We start from the raw sequence: 23502 nt of genomic DNA on the forward strand, positions 1-23502 counted from the left end.
GGCTGCAGTGTGGCACTGATGTCTGCATTCACTTGCAAAATTGTTAATTAGGACACTTTGGTAGTTCATTTGCTTTTGTATTGATGTGCTTAGTCCAACGAGAGAAATTGGGTTTGTATATGGTATTTACATGGGGCAGCAGAGGCTAACCATACAGGCAGGAATAAGGAAAATAAAGTGTAAATCAGAATTGGTTTACAATTTGTGCCAGTGTCTTCATTAACATTCTTCCAGTTATGCAAGGCATTTTGTAGTGGCTCATGTATTTTTGTATGTGATTAAGTTCGATATATATATTTAGCTTTATTGTTTTAATCATTGTAGTAGTGGGCTCAACATTATAATATGAGATTTATTAAGTTATGGATACAAAGCTTTCTACACTAGATTAAAATAGACTGTACTGCAAAACAAAGAATTACATATCTGTGTTCGTTTTGTCCCTGGAAGAAGGTGTTATCTCCTTAAATGCATACCAAAAGAATATTCAGTTGCAATTCCTGGCCCACAGTCATCAGTGCCAGTGAAATTACAAAACCAGTCCCTAGTGTATACTTTAGGTCCATCGTTTGTCTCTTACAGAACGTAAACCTTTAAGGTATTGGCATTTTGGATGTGGGAATGGCAAAATTGCACCGAGTATCTACCAGCACTTTTTGAGGGTAGTAATTGCAGGGATTAATCCTGGTGCTGTTTCCTAATAGACATGCTGCATGCAAAGCTTTATATTTGAATTGGCTTCAAGAAGGCTGTATTGTGTACAGTATATAATAATACATTATACCGAAGGTACTCTTTATAAACAGAGAGGCAATAAAGAGTGAAAAACCAAGCAGCTATGAATCATCACTTTTACAACAGGGATCCTGTTGTCCTACTGGAATAGATTAGGAGAGAAGACATTTTGCAGCAAATAAAGTGCCAATCTTAACAGCTCCTAAATGAAAAGGACTTTTTGCTTATTATATATTGTAATTTCACATTTGGGTGCTGTGTCTGCCATTTGTTTCAGCATTCAGGGCTTTGGTAAGTAGTTTGTGACAGAGCATTTCTTTTAAACTCCAGGCGCGCCTGTAACAAGAGTTGACATCAACTTCATTTAATCATATCTATTTGTGAAAGTGCTTATGTGAAGATCACAAATATGCACAGTGCAGCTATCTAGTTCTGCAACTTTAATCCGAGTCCCAGAAAGTTTCATTGTGGCCCTATGCAAATGTATTTACATAGGAATGGGTCTTGGGTCCTTTAAAGAAGGCAACAAAGTTGGAAGACTGAGGCCAACAAATAAATGAAAGTTTCTCTAAATCCATTGGATAATAGAGGCAGTGTTAAGGCTAACCACAGTGTTGAACTAAACAGAGGGATTACTCCTGGGTTTTGCATCAGTTGTTTTCTGCCGGGTGGCCTCACTTGTCAAAAAAAAAAAGAGGAAAAAAAAAGTTTAACAGACGAACATTCACATGGCACATTGAGAAAAGAAGTATGCTTAATTCCATCAAAGCTCAGAAATCAGTCATTAATTTATTCTAACCTCCAATTGTTGGTCATTTGTGAAACATCTGGCCTTTAAGTCATAGGAACCTAAACATAAGTACAATGTGAGCTCTTCTGAAGATGGGGAGTTGGGTGCAGCGGGGGTGCTGTGTTAGCGTGTGTGCACGTATGTGTGTGTATTGCACAGGGTGCAACTGCCACTTAATTTCAGAGAGTTTGAAACATATTAAAATGAATCCTTCAGTTAATTTACTCTTGAAATTAGATTATTGTTCATTTGCATCTTGGAAAAGTTCTGCCATTCAAAAGAGTCTCTTTCTTCATGGTGAGTTAACAGATATTTAGCAATCTTGCAGCTTGCTAGTCAGAAATAGTTTCTAATGAAGTTGAAATTTGAGATAGAAAATGTATAAAAGCTTTCAGGAAAGACATACCCTATTTTCCATATGGCTAAGTAATTGTTATGATATTTGTTTTAAAGCTGGACTTAGACACTCCTGACTGCCCTCTAATTTGATATGGCTGGTCCCGGCGATTCTTCTGGAGGAAACTTTCGTAGCAGAATGCAGTGAAGGAGATAAATAATTTTGCAGCTATAAGCACATTTTAAAGTATAGAAAATAATTCGATCGCCTTTACTGTTGTGTGGATAACAGTCTCCAGGTTTTTTTGCCTCTGCTGGGAGTTGGAACCTGTGTGAAAAGGAACTGAGTGATTAAAAGCAGTTTTGAAATAAAGGTGGCATCTCAGAGCTGGTAAAATTCTGCCTTTTGTTAAGCTTAAAATAATGCCTGCTATTTAATTCTGAGGGCTAGGGGGCTGGTTTTGCTTGGGGAGGGAATACAGTTCTTCATGTAGAGCTTAAACGTTGCAACATCCCCTGTGATGAAATTTAATGTGTTTCACATGGACATAGAGTGAAAGTTAATTTTAAATATGACAGAAATATTTAGATCTGTCAATCTGCATGGCTATGTGGGTATCTCAGAGCTTTCTGTCTTCGAGCACTCACCTGCTTGTCCTTGGTTTTGTTTTTTAAAGACCAGTTGGCCCCTCTTTGGCCTGACCATTTGCTTTTCTTGATCAGCAGAGGCTGGCTGCAGCTCTAAGGCTGTTTTGATGATAATGGTAATGATGCTATCCAAGCACATAACAAAAAGAAAGAATATTGAAGGTTTTGTATAAAGCAGCTCTTTCTCTTAATATTTGTTTATCCTTTCCCCCTTGCTAAGTAAAGAAATCTTTAATCCCCACTCCATTGTGAAATTTACTGTATCTGAATCTAGACCATTGTAACACTCCTTTCAAGTCGGGTTTTATCCTTTCTTACTAAGGGGATAGCTCCAATTTTGGCAGCCTGACACACATTATATTAAAAAAAAAATCCAATGAGTAAATTAGGGGTGACTTAATATCTTTGGATTCCTAGCATTTACTTGTCCCTGCCATAATGCCGCTAGAATTTAGCCATGCAGATTCAAAGTGTGGGTATCCATGGGCGCTCACATGTTGCACAGTGCATGTGCGTGTGTGCACATGTGCACAACCCACCAACACAATACGCAAAAAGTCACGTTTCAACTTTATTAAAGCCTTCATTTCCAAGGCACTGATGTCCAAAGGGCTGCTAGGATAGTGGAGATGAGAGGGGAAAAAATAAAATCTCTTTAAACAGCTTGTGAAATGTAATGTTTGAAACGGTTCTTTCAGAACGTGCAGATTATGGCTTGCGTAGTGACTCTTTCCAGCTCTCTGGGAAATGAGCTGTTGACATTCTTTTGGGTCATCATCCGAGATAGGAGGGCAACCACAAGGATTTAGCAGATAAATTCATCCAAAAAGACCTTTATCCGTTTCATTGCAACTTGGAAACGTTCATGTCGAATAGCAGCATTAATGTAGCCTTTTTAGCCCTTCAAAGTGAGCCTTATGTTTAAAAATATATATAAAAAAAATAAATCAAATGACCAGGGTAATAACTTCTCTAGGTCTTCTAAGAGGTAATTCATTATTTACATAATTCTGGAGCTTAAACCCATCTTTCCTTCAAGAGGCTCTGAAATAGAATTGGGGATCTTATACAGTGAAAGAGTCTCTCTTGAATTCAAATCAACTGGATCTGTCCCAAATTCATTTCTAGTTGATTGTAAACAGTGGAAATAAAATTAATTTCTTGTTATCTTGTCTTTTGAAGAAAACTAGCAACATGTTTAAAAGGTTTTATTTTAAAATACAGATCAGAATTTATTTTATTAGAGTTTTTTTGTTCTTCTTTTTATTTTAACTTTATAAACCAGGTGTTGGCAGCATGGGTTTTGACAGCCAGGCAACAGCTCTGCATTAGCATAGGTGATTATGAAACAAATAGAAAAAAAAGATTTTTTTTTTTTTTTTTTTACTTGAACTCGAATGATACTATATAGGCTGAATGTGCAGGCAAGGTTCCCACAATGCACTGTGAAAACCTAGGCTAACAACCACCCCGCTGCGTTGAAAACCCCCCAAAAAGACAAAAGCACAATGAAATAGAAAGCTTACCACCGGTAGCTTTCAAAACGACAAACTAGGCAAACTATACATCTCCACCACTCCAATTTTGTCAGAATGCTAATGAGCTTGCTCTGATCTTTACTCGGCTTCCCGTGTTTTCTACATCTTCAAGGACCACATGGCGCTAGCAAAATAAAGACAACTAAATGAGAATTTCGAATGCTTTTTGTGTTAGGACCTGGTGCCTTTCAGTTGACGCACTCGTTGAATATTCTCAACTTAAAAGCGTACAACAGGGGGCTGGGTATGAACTTTTTAGCAGGGGGAAATTTGTACAAAAGTAAATGAGTGTGATGAGGAAAATATGAGAAAAATTTCTGATTAATTTCCGCTCTATAATATCAATGACACCTTCAGCCCCTCTCATACTCCTCTAACAAGAGATGCTGATAAAAGATGAATGATTCTGTGTTGTTCACAGTGAATGTTTAGTGGTTTTTTAATAGCGGCATTCTACATAAAAGGCACCAGGAAGTACTCTGCATTAGCAGTTGAGATCACTAGTTAATAGGATGATGTCTTTTAGCTTTTGTCACAAGATTATTAGAAAGGATGGGTTTCTGTTCTCATCCCAGCATACTTTGGAGTGCTTGTTGAGTACAAGTGCTAAAATACAGGTTTCTTGGTATTGTTTCTCATGCAAAGTAAAAGCCCTTTTAATGCAACACCTTTTACTTTTTTTCTTTTTTACCAGGTGATTTTTGTCATTGATCTCTTATCTGCCCCCTTTAGCTGTATTAAACACTTGGAGTGGTATGCTTCTCAATGGGAGCTTGATGATGTATATGTGTATAGCTTCACTGTCAAAAATAAATCCCTTACATGCTCTGCACCTTCACAAACCTTATTACCGAGCTGTATTTACCAGTCTGTATTATACCATCTTGAATGCTTCTTACCAGAGTCGTCCAGTCTGCAATACAAATTTGCACTAGAGGAGAGAGGGAGAAGCTAGGAAGAGGCATCCTACTCCCTAAGCCAAGTTCTGTCTTTTGAAAACAATTAAATTCACAATTCTCTTTGGATTTCTCAAAAGTAAATGCAGAATTGTGTTCACTAGTGTCAGGCCTTGGGGAGTAAAATGATGAATGCTCCGTTTCACCTGAGAGGTGAACTCAATTTAAAAATTGTTTCTGTTACCATCTTCAAGCAGACAATATGAAAAATATCAGTGCATATATACAAGATGAAAAAAAATCATGGTATTTTCATATTTTCATATCTTACTTCAATCAGAAAGAATGAATTAAGAACACCATAAGTTTTATAGCAGTTTGCCAGCCTTGCTTTGTTACGCTGTTTTTTTGCTTAGCTCAGCATGATTGATCTCAGGTGAACGGAAAACTTGCCAAACCGCAAGGTAGCAGAGAGTTGTCCAACCATACTGTGAGAGACAAAGATGCACATGCCGAAGCACAGCTAGAGAAAGGGTGGTGTAACAACGGCAGTTCTGGCAGGATAGAAAATTTAAAAGTATCACTGAAAACAACATCTTCACCATTTACCTGTTTATATTTAGCATAAAAACTGAGTGAAAGTGCTTAAAAAAAGTCTGAATACGTGAGTGATACGTATGTGACACTGGTTTGGTTTTTTGCTGATGTTGGTTTCCCTATTGGAAATACGTAACAATTCAGAGGCTAGAAGGATATTAATAATAGCAATTTGTGCTGGAGAGAAGATTTTTGACACAAGAGTCAGTGATTTTTATTGTGACATGATAACAGTTCACAAACTATGGTTTTTTGAAGCAAAGCAATATTATAAAGCACTTGATGAGATGCTTCTTTCTCCAGTGTTCAGGAATGTTAACTTGCTGCCAGGGTTTTGATAATGGGAGTTTTGGCAACTGTCAAAAACCTGGGTGAAAAAAGTGCAACAACATTACGATTGAGTTCTTGTTTGCAATATGGTAACTGTGCTTCTGCATTGCATCCAAGTGTGACTTGACTGACCTGAATCCCGCTGAAGCCCGCAGAGTTCTGTAGAAATGCCTGCTAGTACTGAATCCATGCAGTGCAAACCCATTCATCAAAATTTGTTAATACAAATAAACTGGCATGCTAGTAAGCTGTTTTTCTGATGTGAGTCTTCAGGGTCCAGATCTTTCATACACAAATTTCAGCACAAGTGTTGGTTTTGTAGTTGCCAGCACCATGCATTTGATGAGTGACTGAAGACTTCTTGAGTTCTCAAGGCTTGTCAAACTTTTTACAGTTTCCCTTCTGTCACGTTGCCTCTGCAGTCTCTTACTGGTAAACTCCTACCTCTCCAGTCTCCATCGTCTGAAATTAGCTGTGAAGCAATCTTACTTGCCTTCAGTAAAGAAAGACTAGCCATATGTTTCCAAATACCCAGCATTTCTACAGCTGAGGAACTCCCACAGAATGAACACACCATGCCAAACCCTGGGGCTCACAGTTCTGACTCTAATTCACCACATCTCTTCAGTCTTAGGTTTGTGCACTGGTAGTAGAAGTTCCCAGGAAGAGACCTTTCCAAGAGCAGACTTGGGCAGCATGCGTGTGCAGCCTACCCCAGCCAAGTTCATCAAATCATTAAAGCAGCTCAGCCGCAACAATGACTTTTTTTGTTATTTTTCCTCAAAGTAACACAGAGTTGTCATTGGCTGGAAGGACAGGATGATGTCGGCCTCCTCTCCATGCATTTCCCTGGCTTGTGGCCTCATCGTTGCTTTAAAAGAACCTGTCAACAAAGTGCTTGAGGCCAGCTTGAAGAAGAGAGTCTGAGTGCAGCATTGCCTGCATAGCAGGAGGCTACTCTGGGAGGGCCCTAGGCACTATGAATAAGCTTGCAAGCCTTCCAGAAGTCTTGCAAGACCCAACAGACGCTTCTTTTAACTGATTTCCATCTATCGTTGTGGTATTGCAGTATAAATGCTCTTTCATGTGGTAGGCATAGTCTTTGGCCTTATGCCTGGAAATTAGCTTTCTCTACAGTCAGTGTCTGCCTGTAAAGAGAAGGCGAGAGGGAAGGTGATTTGGTCACCTTGGGGCTCCCAGCCCACGATGCTACTGCAGTCTGTAGAAAGCTGTGTTACATTTTCATGGGTTTTGGGTTTTTTTCAATTTACCACCAAAACCACCTCTTCTGTCAAAACTGTGAGGCTCCAGGACACCTCAGCCTACCTGAACTTGTCCAGATAGCCCTGGGAAGCTTTGCATCCCAGAAGTACAAACCTGCCAACTCCCAGTAAGAGTAGGCGTCTTCATTAGCACCAATAGAAGGTCCCATTCATTGCCAACCGTCATCTCACTTCAGGCAGTTGCTTGGGTTACATTCAGCCCTGACCATTAGAGAAGTCATTTTACACTGTCCACCACCCCTTCCCAGTTCCAGGAGAATATGTTCTGAAGGAAGTAAGGCAATTTTGATAAAAATGGGATCATATGCTGACTTAATATAGCACAATTCAATGACTTTAAGATTAAGTGGTCTGTCACTTCAGAATCCTGCCCAGCCATCGCTTGCCAAGTAAACAAGCAACAACCAATGTAAGGAGTAGTTACGAGCCATAGAGAAATTACTCTCACTCATAACAAAGCGTCCAACTCTGCTTGTCAGCCTGCAAGTGAAATCATCATCTGCCAGAGCATCATCACCTTCTTGGTGGATTTCCAAGTGTGAGCTACTGTTTTTTCCATAGCTTCGAAGTCTTGAGTGTATCAGGTAATGGTGCGTGTTTCCTGTGTTGGAAGCAGAGGTCTGTTGAATATTTTTGCCAAGCCTGTGCTTCTTCCGAAGTTGTGTTACATGAGAAAATTTGGGTACAAAGAATACCAGAGGGGATAAAGGACATGCCTTGGTTCTGCTCAGTGCTAGGACCCCTGCAGGCACTGTCCTCAAGGCAGGAAGCATCGCTTTCTTGCTGGAGTCTCTCCAGATGTTTCAGTTGAACCTCACCTCTTGTTGCCTGAATTTTGGGCTATAAACTGTCTTTTCTTGGTCTGGTTCAACGCTCCTACATTTAAAATATATTCATAATCTTTATCAAGCCCAAGCATTCTGCCTCTGTTGATTTTTTGTTATTTTCTAGTGGCCACTGCGTTGACTCATCATGTAGAGAAAATCAGCAATCTTTGAGGCAATTCATCTTTTGTGGAAGTTTCAGTTCTGTGATAATTTTAGGTTGCCAAGACTACAGGCCACAAATGTTTGTCCTCCTGTGAGTCAGTCCCACTCCAGGTAGAATAAATCCTTGCACGTGCTGAGATGTGGTCAGAACCCTGACCTTCTGTTTACACAGCTCTCAAAATTTTAAATAGCCTCTCTGATTTATTATGTTTCAGAAACCCAAGAAATTACAAGTTTCCTGCTTGATATTAGGCTAATTTGATGTGTGCTTGTGATAAAGGCATTCCCTCAGCGGTAGCTCTGTTTCGTTAGGGTTACAGTACTTTTGGGGGCTGAAATAGAGTCAGACAATGCACTGCAATGTAACTCTGCCTGGCAGATTCTTGGCAGTCATTACCTACCTTTATGAGACTCCATTGTGTGGACATCAATGTCTCCTTCTCAACTGTTCTCAGACAGCAAGTTTTAGTGGCCATGAATTTGCCTTTCTAATGTTCCTCAGGCATTTTCTCATCCATTTCAGACTCAGAAAATTGTGCTAAGGCTGCATGTGCTAGCTAGCTCTTCTGCAGTGTCATCTGTAAACTGGTCCCGTCCTGTTTATCTCTTGGTGGCTATTCTTATTCATTTTCAGTGATTTTTAATAACTGAGAAGGTCCTTGTTCCGTGAAAGGAAGTAGTATTCTGGAATAAAGCCGGGCATGGTAATCTGAAATGGGAGACATGAAGCTCAAGGTGGAGCAAGAGTTATTTTAACAAAAATTCAGAGCTTTTCCACCAAAGGTGGTCCTCTGAAAGCAGAGGAGGGTGATTTTTCAGAAAATACATCTCTTTTGGGATGTCTCAGTTTCACTCAATGAAAAATACTAGTTGTCTTAAAATCTTCACCATCGCTTTCAGTTGTGTTGGATGCATTTTGCGATTGGTCTCATGTAGTGCTCCCTTATAAAGAATACCTGTTGTGAATATAGTCTTTTCTGCTTAAGTATTTGTTAAATTCAGTAACTTGCATTAAAAACAAGAGCTCATCTATGTGTTAGCTGTTCATAGTGAATGAGATGAGAAGATTATCAAAAGCAGTGGGAAGTCCAACGCTGATTTTAGAAGGGTTCAAGACCTTCCATCAGCCTTTGTTAGCAACATGAGGTTAGTCAGCTAAGACACACAGCGTTGTTTCTTGTCCCTTCCCATGTTTTCCTTTCAGTAAAGCTGTAATTGCCACAGTGGATCAGCCCCATGGTCTGGTCCAGAGGACCATCCCATAGAGGGACAGGTACAGGTTGAACCCAGGCAGGAGCAAGAAACTCTGCAGGAGCCAGTTACAGGCTAACCTGGCCCTAGGGGACATTTTGTTTAACCTCTAAAAATTAAAGGTTAGCTCATGTCCTAAAGCAGGAGGATCCAATTCCTGCCTCCTGTGTTTTTTTGTTTGTTTGAATATTTATTGCAAGAGCTTTGCCTTTCCATATTCAACATTCAACCTGGTTTTAATTCTTGCTGAGCTCTTAGTTTCAACATTGCCTTGTGGCGACGAGTTCTACTGGTAAATGATGAGGCTTTGAGGAAAGATCATTCTTTTTATCGGTTTTAAACACACCACCTTCAATTTCAGTGAATTTCCCCAGGTTCTTATGAGACAAGATGAGACACATCCTACAACTATTCTTTATTTGCTATTCATGTTCTCCTTCAGGTAAACAAGCCAATCTGTCCGCTCACTCCTAATACAGAAACTCGTAAAAACTCGTCCCCATGATTGGGTGAATGCAGCTTCTTTTTTTTACCAGCAGGCAAATAAAGGCAGTAGGGAACATTTTCAAAAGACCTTCCCATTAAATCTGTGGAATTTGCTGGCATTTGGACTGCTCTTGGTGGTCATCTAGCTTCTTTCAACTAACAAATAGCCCAGAAAGAGGAGCAGAGCAAAGTTGGCCAGTTTTTGTAGTTATTCGCCCCGCTTTAGTTCACATGCACTGGCATTCTCCTGCTGGCCTCTTCACCCAACTCTGTTGAGTGAAGAAAGCTTCTTCTATTCTATTTTAAAACTGTGTGTAAACATCAGCAAATGGGTGAAGAATGGGCTGTCTCTTAAGTAGGTTGTTTTTCATGTAGTTCTGTTGAGGTAAATGGGGAGACATGGGGAGGTGTCTGTGTTTAACCATGACACCATGGTACACACACTATACACAGTGCAAATAAAATTTAAAAACAATTACTGCTTAAGACGGCATACAGAGTGATTTCTGTAAACCTGTTATTTCTTGCCAGATTGAATGGGCTGGTTTGGGATGCTGATAGAAACCTTTTTATTATTTATCTTCTGCAGGTTGTAATTCGTTTTTGCACAACAGCTCAATACATTTACATTTAAGGGTTTTTAAAAAAATATTAATCTATTGGCTTATCTTGACAGATTTACGATGGAATAAAGTGTAGAGGAGTTACTGTGTTCATCCATTTACACTGTAAACTAATCTTGTCCCTGCATGTTGCTGCTTTTTCTTCCTTTTAAGCAGTTTTCACAGCGTTCCCTAGCACTTTCTTCTCTATTTTCTTAGCAATGTACAGGTTTACTATGTTAATCCATATTAGGTTTATCTAATGACTGGCTGCCCAAACGGCTTAAAAATAATGGGTCTAAGTGTACATATACGTACTGATAGCTGGCTGAGCAGAAGGGGTGGGTTTGGAAGTATTTTTAGCAGGAAAGGAAAAAAAAAGAAAAAAACCTGGGTTCTTTCAAATGGATTCAGACGAGACTTTTGTCAAGATGCTTCTTATTTAAATATTTAGCAAATAATTACCTTTCAGTGTAAACAAAAATCCATTTGTAAATCCCGAAGAATGTGAAGGAAAAGGTATTTTGAAAAGACTGCCTGGAAGCTGTACAATGTTAAAATAAGCTAGTCGTTTATATTGCTCTCCAAAAAATGGTAGCAGATAAACACGCTTGTAATTCTTGAGCACTGTAGAAGTAAATTGGCTCAAGTTGGTTTTGAATTACGGTCAGGAAAATGATATTGGAATACGTGTGATGAACCATAGGAGAAAAGAAAGGGGGTTGGGGTGGGGGGTTGGGGTTTTTTTTGCTGTAATTAAACTTCAGGCTATCATTATTTTGGCTATCATTAAAGTTTGTTCTAGTAAGGGCTAAAATCCCCAAACTTGACACTGCAGCCTTGATTGAATCCTGCACAGGAGCTATTGCAGCGCACAATCACAACTCCAGAGTCAGTAGGAGTTTCTCGTATCTAAGGGCAGAATTTAGTGTCTTGTGCTGTTCCACGCTTGGTGTTGGGCTCGTTCCTAATCATTGAGGAGGGTTCTGGTAGATGTCAAGTGAAGAGAAGAACAGAGCACGCATCCTTCACCACTCTAGCCAGACAATGAAATTAGAAAATGGCACTGAGAGTTGATGTGAGAGAATTCCCCTGGATTCCTAGAGGAAGAATAAAACAAGAATGAATTGATTAATAAAAAAGAAAAAAGGAAAAGGGGGGGGGGGTGGGATGCAGAAAGGAAGAGGGTGGAGGGAGAAAATAAGTTAGAGAAACCTTCCCAGAAGGCTCCTCAGAACCTATTCAATAATAAAGTCCAACATTAAAAGCTGTGTTGACTTTTCACATAAAGGCGCGTGTACTGACTGTTTGGTCTTAGTTTCTGGTTCTGCATTTTTCAAATCTCTCACCGAGCATTTTGCATGCATATGATGTTTGCAGCACTACCCGCTCTTATTTGAAGACTGTTTTCAGAAGTCATTATTGAACTATAGGATAAAAAGGTATAAGCATAATTACGTGTTAAAGAGAATAAATATGTTCTGCTAGATAGTTAACCAGATGAGGTTAAACAAGATAAGATGAATTCTGGTCTTTTTAGAAAACTGACAGTCTTCATTTTAAGCTACAATGTAAAGTGCTTTATCCTGAGATTAGGTATTGTGGCAGAAGCTAAAACTGCCTTTTTCCCCTAACCGTGCCAGAATACAACCTCCTTTTCTTTTTGCGCTAACAAGACTGCTTTACCACCACAGCCCACTCTAAGTAATTAAATCAATCCTTTGTACTTACCGTATTCTCCTCTAGTGACGGTACTAGATCTGATTATATGCTTCATGCATATTCAAAGTACGGCACTGACAGCTCTTTAATGAGCTCTTACTTAATCAGTACGAACAATGTTCATCTTGTTCTTTTTTTCCTCATACATTAGAGCTAGGAACAGTTGGGGAAAAAATGAAACATCCAGCATTCATTTGAAAAATATATTGTACTTTGAAAAGTGTCTAAGCTGGGGAAGTTGCATTCTGCCCTTTAAAAGTCTGATGGACAAATTGGATTACTAGTATTGGATTAAATAACAAATGGTTAGAGGAGAAATGAGAAAAGCTCGCTGTGATCACAGGCTTTAATATTTTTTGTTACTTATAAAGCTGAAGGGGTCTTTAACCAGTTATTAAAGTCAGGATTAATTTGTAATGGTCCAACTTACTAGCTTTAAAAGGGTTTTGTTGTTGTTGTTGTTGTTTTTTATCGAAAACAATAGTGTAATGCATGTATTATGGAAAAAAATATAAGTTTAAGATCTGTGGGCTATTAATAGATTTTCATCATCTTGTACTGGCCCAGATAAGGGGTTTGCATGCATAAGATCGATTTGTTCCCTAACATGTTTTTAGCTTCATTTAAATAATCTGAAAAGTATTTTTTTTCCCCTGAGAACAACGGAGATATTTTCCCAATTCTAATTTTCAAGCATTCATAGCAAGTCAATTCAGTACTTCTTTTACACTTGCAAAGTGGAAACAAAACCCTCCCCAGCAGCAGCAGCGTTTTACAGAGTGAAACTGTGTCAAAAAAAGGCTTTTTCTGTTATTTTTTATTTAGAAATTGCAAATGTGAGTTTAGCCTTGCAGTATCGCTGCAGTGGCAACACTCAGTTTTTCTTTGTTGAAAGTGTTTCGCGTGCATCCTTCCACCAAGGGCCAGGGGGGGAAGTAGTAATGCTCTAATAGTAATGCATTTGCTGAAAAGAGTGATTTAAATTTCTTATATATGGGAGTTCATCTTTATTTTGCTTGCCTGGGAAGAATCTGTTTCGGCTCCATGCGCAAGAATTTAAAAGCTGATGGTCAACACATAAAATATCAGCATCGACTGCTATTACTCTTGCACACATGTGTCATTTCACTGATCAAAAAGGCCTTCGCCGGGGTACAATTGGCCTTTTTCCAAATTGCAAGCTTTTTCTCAGCTTTTTCTTTTTTACTCTTTCTTCTTTTGTTGCTGCCCGGGGATTTGTGCCTATCGCAGCCGATATCACATGACCGGTGTCAGGGCATCACATGGGTCCAAAGCGAATACAAAAACAGATTAAAAATTCTGTAAAAACAATCAAGACTTTGTTAACTCACTTTTAAACCAGCCTATTCCATGGATATTGCGTGTGCTTTGGTGGCAGCAAGAGGCACCTGTTCAGATCGGACTCGCCAGCTCCAAGCTTTACCTACATCTTTTCTCGTTATATGTTGCAGCTAACTTTATTTAGGAGGCATGCATTAACAGAAGGAAGGTTTTATCTCAAGTTTGAGTTCTTACCCTCAGATTCCATGGTGTGAAATTCAAGTTCAGGTCCACCACTGAGTCAGACTCCTTTGAAACGTTTCCGTCTCCCATTTCTTTTTCAAGGCGCGCAAGAGCTTGCATTTATAAAGGCACCTTTTAGCCAGAGATCCCAGACCACCCCAAAACCTACAAATTTACTGTCATAAATTGACGAAAAAACAGCCGGATATAGCTGGTTACAAGAACTTTTTTCACCAGCAGCTTGGCAATGTGGCAATCTTGTGTGTCACAGAATAGACTGGTCATTTTGCAGATTAAAAAAACGAGTTATCCCCTTTTTCTTCCCCTCTTCCCTAAATAAATTTCAGCTACTTGGTGCATGCCAACAAAAGGTTTTTAATATTGATTATTCTCTACTTCTAAAAGCAGACCCTATTAGATGGACCAGCACAGCAGCGCCTTTGATCAGTAACTTAACAGCCAAGTATACCGATGTGTTTAAATCCTCTTTTGGGGGAGTGCTGAACTGCTGAATATTATTGTAAATGCCATGGTGTAATAATTTCTGCACAAAACCAGAAGTGGAGTTCTTGGTGGAGAGCATTTCTACGTGAGAAATTTCTTCCTGCATTGCTCCAGTCATCCAGGAGCTGGACCCTGCTGCTTCTGCTTGGCAAAAGGCTGCATGACTATCCCCGTTTCAGGGAGCTCTGCCCTTCCCATCTCACTGCTAGCAAATCATGTACCCTAAAACCCTGCTTTCAGGAACAGTTTTGTCAACCAGGAGTTTCCCAGGGTGATAAGTGGATATAGGGGAATGTCTCACATCAGAAAGGAGAATGTGCCAAATGGTGTACCTTCTTACTGCATGGGTCCACCAGCTCACCTCAAGCTGGCCCACTTCCCTGTTCATGTTTTCTTTCCCTTGTGTGGATGCACAAAGCCCATCGGCCAGGGGGGTGGATCAGGCAGTTTGGAGAAGGCCGGTGACCTTCCCTTGCGTGCAGCAGGGTCATAGCCAGGTGAGGAGGTAATTCTCCCTGCAGATCTGGGCTTGCACACTATGGTGGCATCGGGTGTGAACATGTGCATGGCAGGCACGTACGTGCAAGCATTTCAAAGGCTCCCATCCAGAAGCTGAAAGCTTCCTTTTAGAGCAAAATAATATTTTTTCTGGTGTATTTCCAGCTTCTGGTGCTGGAAATCGCTTCTCTGCAACTAGGGATCCTATGGTTTAAGTTAGTAAAGATAGCTTCCCCGAGCATACCAGCACCTTGCATTCAGGATTTCAAAACACTTAGCAAACACCAAAGAACTAAGTTTTAGCACCCTTGCGAGATGGGTACTGGTGATTGTCCCCATATTACACACACAGGCACTGAAACTCCTCAGAGATCTGCCCCCAGTTTCCCAGGGAAGCAGTGTCAAAGCTGGGGGCAGTATTCAGAGGACCCAGCTCCGCTCGTTTGCCATATTCCAGTTTTCTTTCCAGATTAATTTTAACCGTGACAAATATGTGAGTTTCATAATTCAGTGAGGACCATGTAATCTTTGCTCCTCAGCTCAACTTGAGAGATAAGAGTGGCAGGCCACCACAGAGGCACAGTCTCCACATAGGACTTTGGTGAGGTTTCTCTAAGACTCTGAGCTCAGAGAGAGTGGAATTTGGCTGAATGACCCTGCTGTGTGCAAAGAAGCTGCTTGTCTGCCTTTTCCCTGGTGGTGCAGAGTTGCCAACGGGGAGTCTTACAGAGTCTGGTAGAGCGTAGCACTACCTGCAGGTAGGCTTTGGAGGTCCTGATCCTCATCATGCCTGGGAGGCAGTGATGGACATCGGCTGGGAAAAGGCATGCTTGTCCATGAATACACATACGGGGACCCTTAGACACCCAGACCCCAAAATCACTTGTGTTTGTGCAGATATTCCCTTTGATAGCAGGTTGAGAAGAGGAGCAGCTCTTTCCAGCGCATCATCTGGAAGAGTGGCCATAAGCACAGAGAAGCTGAGCAGGTGCCCATGCCTTGGCCAAGGGTTCAGGATTACCATGTCCTCTGCAGTTACTTTAATCCCTACCACATCATCCTGACTGTACTGGGTTTGCATGGGTGGAGTAGATCTTGCCCACAAGGATTGTTTTTGTGTTTGGAAGCCTGTGATGACCAGGCATCTTCGAGCAGCAAGGTTTTTCTTTCATTGGGAACATTGCAACGATACAGTACTTTTAAAAAGGTGTTTATTTGGGTTAGGATATGAGCATGATAAAGAAGACTAAAACAGATGCTGAAGATCAGCTGCTTTCAAAGATTTATTTATGGAACAAGCAGGATTGTGTAGCAGGACTTGTAGTCATAGGGTATTTTTACCGTTTGAGAGTATGCCTGGTAATGCTCAATGGTATTGGAGACCAGTGCTCCAATGCCTAAAATGAAATAAATAGCTCAGTTTGGGATATACCACTTAAGTAATGAAATTCTTTTGATTGCAGGAAGAAACACAGAAGAAGAAGAAGCTATGATGCAGGAATGGTTCATGCTGGTTAATAAGAAGAATGCCTTAATAAGACGAATGAACCAGCTTTCTCTTCTGTAAGTATGGATGAACACATGTATTTACAAAAGGATGATTTACTGGAATATTTACCCATCAGATAGATGCAAAACTTTTTTGCTCACATCCCATTAGACTTCAGAAATATTCCCTGAAAAGTGAGTAGTGTGGATGCTTTGTGGAACTCACAGAGTAACTTGCTTTTCTCATATTTCAGACTTGAAAATGAGAAGCATGCACTGACACAAGATTAGCCAGAGCTGTGAAAAACAAAAGAGATATTAAGCACAGTTACATTTTCAAAGGCCCAGCAGTGGAATAAAATTACATTTCAGAAACACACAAATAGATTTGGATTGTGCCTCAGATGTGACAGGTAAAGACTGGAGAGAGAGCAAAATCTGAGTCACTACCTGCTTTGTAGAAATCCTCAATCCCATCATTGGTAGTTCAGCAGCACTGGACTGCTGGAAGGATATTAGTGAATCAGTCACAGTGTGATGATGCACTGATACTGCAAAGTAAGGACAAATAAACTTTCTGGCTAGCACCAGGGGAGGAAGCAGGGAGATGCTGCTCGGTTTTAGAGGCATTCTGCCCTCAGTGCTTCTTTTCCAGCTCCTTTCAGTTTGGTTATATTTCTTTCAGTAATGCCACCTAGTGTAGATGCCTGCATACTTCCCTGGGAAGAGCCTGTGCTCATGAATTTCCTGCCGTGTCTGAACTTGACAGAAGATTCTACCTTCAAAATATTAAACTTTCTAATCCCGTGTCTAATTTTCACTATTCATTAGGGCAGACTGTATATAGGATAATACTTCCAGTGTCATATTATCTTGGTGAATAGGCTGATGCTGGAATTTGTTCATTAGATCCAGGGGAATGTTTTATACTTAGGACATTCCACAACAGCCGCTTCCAAGGATGAATATTAAATAATTACGTCTTGTAGCACAATAGAGTTAAACTGATGGAATTAAAGCCAACATTACAGAAAATGAAGAAGCCTTGTGACTGAATATGCCACCTGAGCAAGGTTTTAAGTTTGTGTATCATTTGTTTGGAGTAGCTTAAAGTTAAAGAGAAAAGTCAGTTATGAGTCCTAAAATCAATGTGAGTTAAAGGTTCTTTTAAGTGTTTAATGATTTAGTAATTAACATATTGATGAACTTTTGCAACTTGCCTAGGGAAAAAGAACATGACCTAGAAAGGCGCTACGAACTGCTGAACCGGGAGCTAAGAGCAATGCTCGCTATTGAAGGTAAGAGCAATGCTGGGTACTGAGGGAAGGAAAATGCTTGCTGCCGAAGGTACAAAACATTCTACCTGAATGTACAAAACAGGGAGGCTTTTCTGGAGCCCAGTTGAGAGTTAAGGCTGGTATTTACATCATTTGCAGTGATAGCACACAGCGAATATGCTGGATCTGCAGTCCCATTCTTAAGTTGTAGTCAGGGGGAGAAAATAAAGTCTTAATATATGGGACAAAGAAATATTGTCTCGTTGGAATAAACTTTGAAAACAAAATAATGAGGAGGTAAAGAATATTTGTCCAGGGTTTATTACTTGTGTTGCAGTCGTGGGATCCTGGCTTTCCTGCAGCATTGAGCTGCTTTCAGTGCCGCAGAAAATGGAAGGGGTAGCCCACAGAAGGGAGCCTCCTTCCTCTTAGTGTTTCTGATCTGGGTTACAACAGTATCTCACTGGGAAAAAAAAAGAGGTCTCATACGTTTGCCAAGTAAATATTTCATCGCAAGCAACACCAGGATTAGTGCGATCCTTTGCACAGATTTTCTCCCTTCTCTGCAACTCTCCCGAGTTTAGTCACCTTACCTGAATGAAAACTCACGGGAAGATTGACACGCAGGATAAATGAAACAATTGCATCCTTTCCATAGGGCTTTCAAGTGAATTGTACAATAATCCTGGGGATGATTCATAATAAAAAATAAACATCCAGATAGCTTAAACCATTGCTTGCATTATTTTCTTATTTAAATATCTTAAGTGTTTTCTAATGCTGCACTGCTTATACCTCTCAGTCACAAATGCTGTCTTATAGTTCAAAGATGTTTGCTTTAAAGTTAATCCTTTGGGCTCTGTAAAATGGACCTTTTGTCTAATCAATGCAAATTGATTTTGCTATTCTGTATTGACCTCTCAACCCTTTGACTGTCCATGGTAATTTCTTTCTTCACCTGATAAGGTACCTGATCCATAATAAATCAATTCTAATTAGTTTGGAGACTTCACTGGGAGCATAAGTTTGTAGGAAAAAAGCAGCAGGTTTCAGGTAGCTTTTTCATATCTCTTCATCTCTGGATAAATTTTTTGCATAAAGCTACTTCCACTGTATTCTTGGATAAACTTGAATCATAAATATACACATTGCTTTGTGCAGAGACAGGCTGGATTAATTGGGAATCATACTAGTTAAATATTTAAAACATTAAATACTTTAAAACCAGAGAGGAGCTAACAGATACTGTATTTAAATCCAAAATTTCAGTGTTTAACTGCCTTTTACTTCCTTTTGCTGTCTTGGAACATCCTAGCAGCAGCCTTTGAATGTCTCACAGCCCGTGCCATTCACACACTGACTTGACTTGAACAAAAATCTCTCCTTTATTTTCTTCTTTATAAGTTCAGAGAAGGATACCAAAACCCAAGAAAGTCCTCTTTTTTTTCAATTCCTTTATTTTTGTGTGTGCTACTGGTGACATCACAAAGAGGGGTTTAGGGAGAAAACCGAAGTGCTGGAGGTTGATGATTTCCTTGTATTATTTATACAGCAAAGTCCACATTTAACATTTTAACCCTCAGTAAGATTATTATTAGTCTGCCAGAACTTTTAGCAGCTATCTGCTTTTACCCAAAAAGCATGCTAAAGGAGAAATTCTCCCAAGAAAATGCCTGCAAACCCCCAAGATACACATTTGTGACAACGTGCCTCTTGATGCGTGTGTCAGCACTGTGTTGCTTTCTGTGTCCAACATACGCTGGGATGCCAATAAGCACCTTTTGGGAAGCACCCGTAAAACCACACCATTTATAATATGATTTCCCCAAAGAAGCATGGGCTGCCTGAACAGTGCTCCGAGGCTGTTTAGCTGATTGCTAGTGAGCGCTTGGGCTCTGTTAAAGAGGTGAAAAGACAGATCTCACTTTTACCAGCACCAATTTCAAACCTGGAATATATGGACAAGGAGAGAAAAAAAAAATCCGTCTATCTGTGACAGGAGAGGACGGGTTTGTTTGTCCAAAGGAAGGTAGAACGCACCAGCCCAAACTGGAACTTAAAGGGAAAAGTCTTTGAAAGGTGATAATTACTGCTTTGGTAAATTGCTGTAACTCTTCCACGCGTGACTGTGCTGTTTAAAAATCTATCAACCGATTTACTTAGCTGGTTGATGACAGGAAAGGGGGAAAAAAAGAGAAAGAGAGCGCCTTGCAAAAGGTAGCAGCCTGCTGATGGCAGATAAAGGCGGCTTATTGGCGGCCGGCCTGCCCTGCCTGTGCAGGCAGCGTGTGGCAGCGCTGGCGTCTGGAGGTGCTGACCGTTATAATGTTCAGTGATGTGGAGCCTGTGTCCTCTTAGCCACCGCTAAAATGGAGGCATAGGCAGCTGAATGGCCTTTTGGAGTGTCACAGCACTTCACGCGGAACACATGAATGACCGAGGGTGGTAGAAAAAGGCATACTTTTATTTCCCCCACCCTGTTCAGCCGTTAGAGATAAAAGAGAGTTACGGCACTGCCTTCTTCCAGCTAGAAAGTGTTCCTCTCTTTCTGCTGCTGAGACTGCTCCGACCGAGCGAGACCTGAAATCCCTGCCTGATAGGCCAAAGAAAATACAGGTTATTGGTTTGTTTTAACCTGCGCCCATGGGAAGGCATTTTGGCTGTCTGGGAACCGGCTGCTGTAAACAAGGTGCTGCATTTCAGAGCCTGGTTTTTGCCGTGTCCGCGGCGGGATGCCTTACTTCCAGCCACCTTTCCTCTCGCTCCCTGTTTTATTTATTTCATTCAAGATTTAATGCCTCCTTAGGAAAGATAAGTTCATTTTTGCACACCTTGGGGTGGTGTGTTCATTTTATGCCCAAGAAATGGATCTTCTTTCGGATTTTGTACATCTTGATTTATTCTTGGCTTATAGTTTGAAGTGGGTGCTCTTCTAAAAGGATTTATGCATAGGTTCACTATTTTTGTAGTTATGGTTTATATGATAAGCTTTTTATATTTAAAATCAATATGTAATCCTGTGGAGGAGCTTATCCTCTAAAACCCCATTTGTAAATCTATTTTAGCTTTGTTACACCGCGCAGCCACAGTATTCCATAGATTGATTAGGTTCAGCAGCAGAATCCTATCAAATGGCCTGCTCTGATGATGATGCAAACTCTTTCAGGATTGCTAGTTGACTGGAACTAAAGATAAGACCTGACTGCAATCCCCCAATGTGCTCTTTACAAAACTAGTGTTAATTTTCATCAAAGTGCCAGGCTTATTTATTATAGTGGTGAGGCTGGAGGTTTTACTACAAGAACTTTCGACCATTTCTATTAAAGCATTTCTATGGGAACCAGCCGCCTGTTTGCTCAAAGTAATTATCAGTTTGAGAGGAGAGGGTGGGGGTAAAAAAGACAATGTGAAGTCAATGAAGATGAATAATTGAAAACATTTCTACTTTAACGTGAATTTAGCAAACTGTCATTTTAAACTGCCCGACACAAGCGGTGGCAGGGGGGCTTTAGCTTTCAACACTTTTAGCTCATATACAGCCTCAGAGCTTAATCCTATTTTTGTCCAGAGTGTAGCTTTTATAACAGTATTATTCTGAAATCTTCAAATTAATCACAGCCCATATTGTAGCTTCCCAGAGCTGCAGTCAGGCTGGGTAACTGTATGTGACAGGTGCTATAGGTAATCCTGGCTTAAAAGGCACAACAGGTAGGAATCAAACTTGAGCACGGATGCTTTTTTAAACGTGGGGATGCTTCCCGAAAGTGCTGCCCTGCAATATTTTGTTGGATAAAACAAAATTGCGATGTAATCACATAGAACATGTTATTTGAATACATTGCACTAGTTTCCCTTTTAACCAACTGCTGCTTGACTGTATTTGGGGAGCAGGAATGAGGGGGGGAATCAGGCTCCTTTTCTAGGAAACAGGACAAAAATGCAAGGGAATATTTCTGCCAGCAAGTTTTCCCATAGCTTATTTCAACACTAATAATAAGCAGATGCAGGAACAAAAATGCCCGGTTTTGTTCCATGAAGTCCTAATATGACGTTATTTACCCCACGGGGCTACAAGATGGGACAACAAAAACCATAGTGCTTAGAAAGGGACTTAGCAGAGAAAAATAGTAAAGGACTGAACGAAACTTGCACTGAGGTATTTTGACTGGTGTTTGCTGTTCGAAAGCTTAAATTGCTGCTGAAACAGCAGAAGTAGGGGATGAAGAAGGAAAGAGAAAAGAAAAAAATGAAAGAAAAAAGGAAAGAAAAAAAGAGAGAGAGAAAGCAAAAGTTAGTTTTAAAAATCAGAGGTTTTCACCCAAGTGAAAGCCATCAAAATTGCAAAATAATGAAATCAAGTCCAGGAAGAGATGGTGGATTTCAGGTCCTTTTTTATCTGGAGCTTCCTGTCCCCAGATGTGCTGAGGAGCCCAGGTCTCCACACGATCATCAGCAAAAGCTGGGGGAAAGTTAACCTGAAAGTTGGGGACCATGTCCGCGGGCAGCAAACCCCAGTGAAATTCTCTACCAAGCCTCTCCTTTTCTCCCTGCCTCACTGCTGTTGCCCTTTGCAAGGGGGTTTTGTCACGCTGAGATTGCGTTGCACCCACAGGGGCTTTATATCTGTGGGGGAAACCCTCCGGTTTCGGAAAGCTCGGGCTTGCAGAGATGCAGAGCGGTGTGTTTTAAACGGGTTGAACTAAAGGAGCCATCTCCAAACGGAGCAAAGGGGATAAGCAGCGGTGGAACTCGAGAGACTGCCTCGAGAATTAGCACCTAAAAGGTTGCTACCCAGATTAAAGCAGTTTTGGCGCAGGAGGAATGGCTTAGATTACCAGTGATTTTAGCTGGTAGATTCAGTTCTAATCTATGTACACCTGGAAAATCATTTCCTTAGCAACAGGAAGCAACACATTTAAAAGAGAAAAAGAGGAAGAAAAAGAAGGAGAGAAAGGAAAATAGGGAGAAAAATGAGGAAAATACAGAGAAAAAAAAAAACTCCTGAGAAGTTTTGGCAGTTCCTAGCCAGGCCGATGCTCAGGGAAGGGCTCCCAGCTTGTGAGAGGCTTCCATGCATGTTCTCCTCTCCCGAGTGTGCCCGCACACACGTGTCGGTGGGGGTCTTCCCTGCGTGCGTGGGGACCCGTCACTCACTCGTGGGCCCAGGCGGACGGCGAGGGCGCGATAAAAGCGGTTGCACATTCCTGCCTCTCCGCCGCTCTCCCAACCTTTATTGCATGATGATGCATCTAATTTTTAATTTGTAAATACAAGGCTGAATTCCCTCTAGCACCACTTGCTTTCATACAGCTTCTGAGCAGTTTGCTGTCTTGAATAAATTTGGCTTTGGAGGGGGGTCAGGGGGATTTGAACCACCGCATTCTTGCGGGGTTTGTGAAGATTCACATGGTAACCGGTGGTGAGCATTGTTCGGGTTATCTGAATAAGCACCAGCCATGTGAGTTTTAACATGATCGCCCAGGGCAATGGAGAGCGCGGGGAGAAAGCCAAAAGGACTGCACCCTCTCTCCCCTTCGCCTTCGGGAAGCGCGGCCGGGGAGGAGAAGGAGGAAGGGGAAGGGGTGGGGGGGGGGGAAACACCGCCGGGCCGGTGGCGGCGGCTTCTGCCGGTGGTGGGTTATGGGGTTTTTTTGGAGCCGGTGTCCCCTTTCCCTCCCCGCTCCTCATTTGTCCTGCTATCTCCCTCATCATCTCCTGCTCCTGCTTTTCATTGTTTACCTTCTTAATGAGGGAGGCGGGGAAGGCCGGGCCTTGACTGACAGCGACAAGCCCTTACGGACCGGCTGGAGGGCCGGAGGCTGCGGGGCGGCCCCGGGGGGCTCCGGCATGCGGGGCCGGGAAAAATCCCTTCGGGAAAAGCGGGGCGGCCCCGGGCTCCGCTGCGGTCCAGCGCCGGGGGGGGGGGGGGGGGGGGAGCTGGCCCCGCGCTACTCTGTAGCAAGTGTATTTTTACTTCAAAGCGGCAAATGCTAATTAACTGATACCTG

At 41.2% G+C, this 23502-nt stretch overlaps 1 protein-coding gene across 9 annotated transcripts in view; it reads left to right on the forward strand.

The window, feature by feature from the left end:
• EHBP1 (EH domain binding protein 1) overlaps positions 1-23502 on the forward strand; it is a 229754-nt gene that overhangs the window by 204502 nt on the left and 1750 nt on the right. For 8 of the 9 annotated variants that reach the window (XM_065682216.1, XM_065682213.1, XM_065682214.1 and 5 more), the window contains 2 exons: positions 16193-16292; positions 17442-17515. In XM_065682216.1, the coding sequence (XP_065538288.1) occupies positions 16193-16292; positions 17442-17515 (174 nt within the window). Of the gene's footprint in view, positions 1-16192; positions 16297-17441; positions 17516-23502 lie in introns of those variants that run through there. The other variant, XM_065682221.1, reaches the window with a different exon arrangement.

Source organism: Lathamus discolor, chromosome 5 (genome assembly GCF_037157495.1).
Source record: "Lathamus discolor isolate bLatDis1 chromosome 5, bLatDis1.hap1, whole genome shotgun sequence".
Classification (NCBI taxonomy): domain Eukaryota; kingdom Metazoa; phylum Chordata; class Aves; order Psittaciformes; family Psittacidae; genus Lathamus; species Lathamus discolor.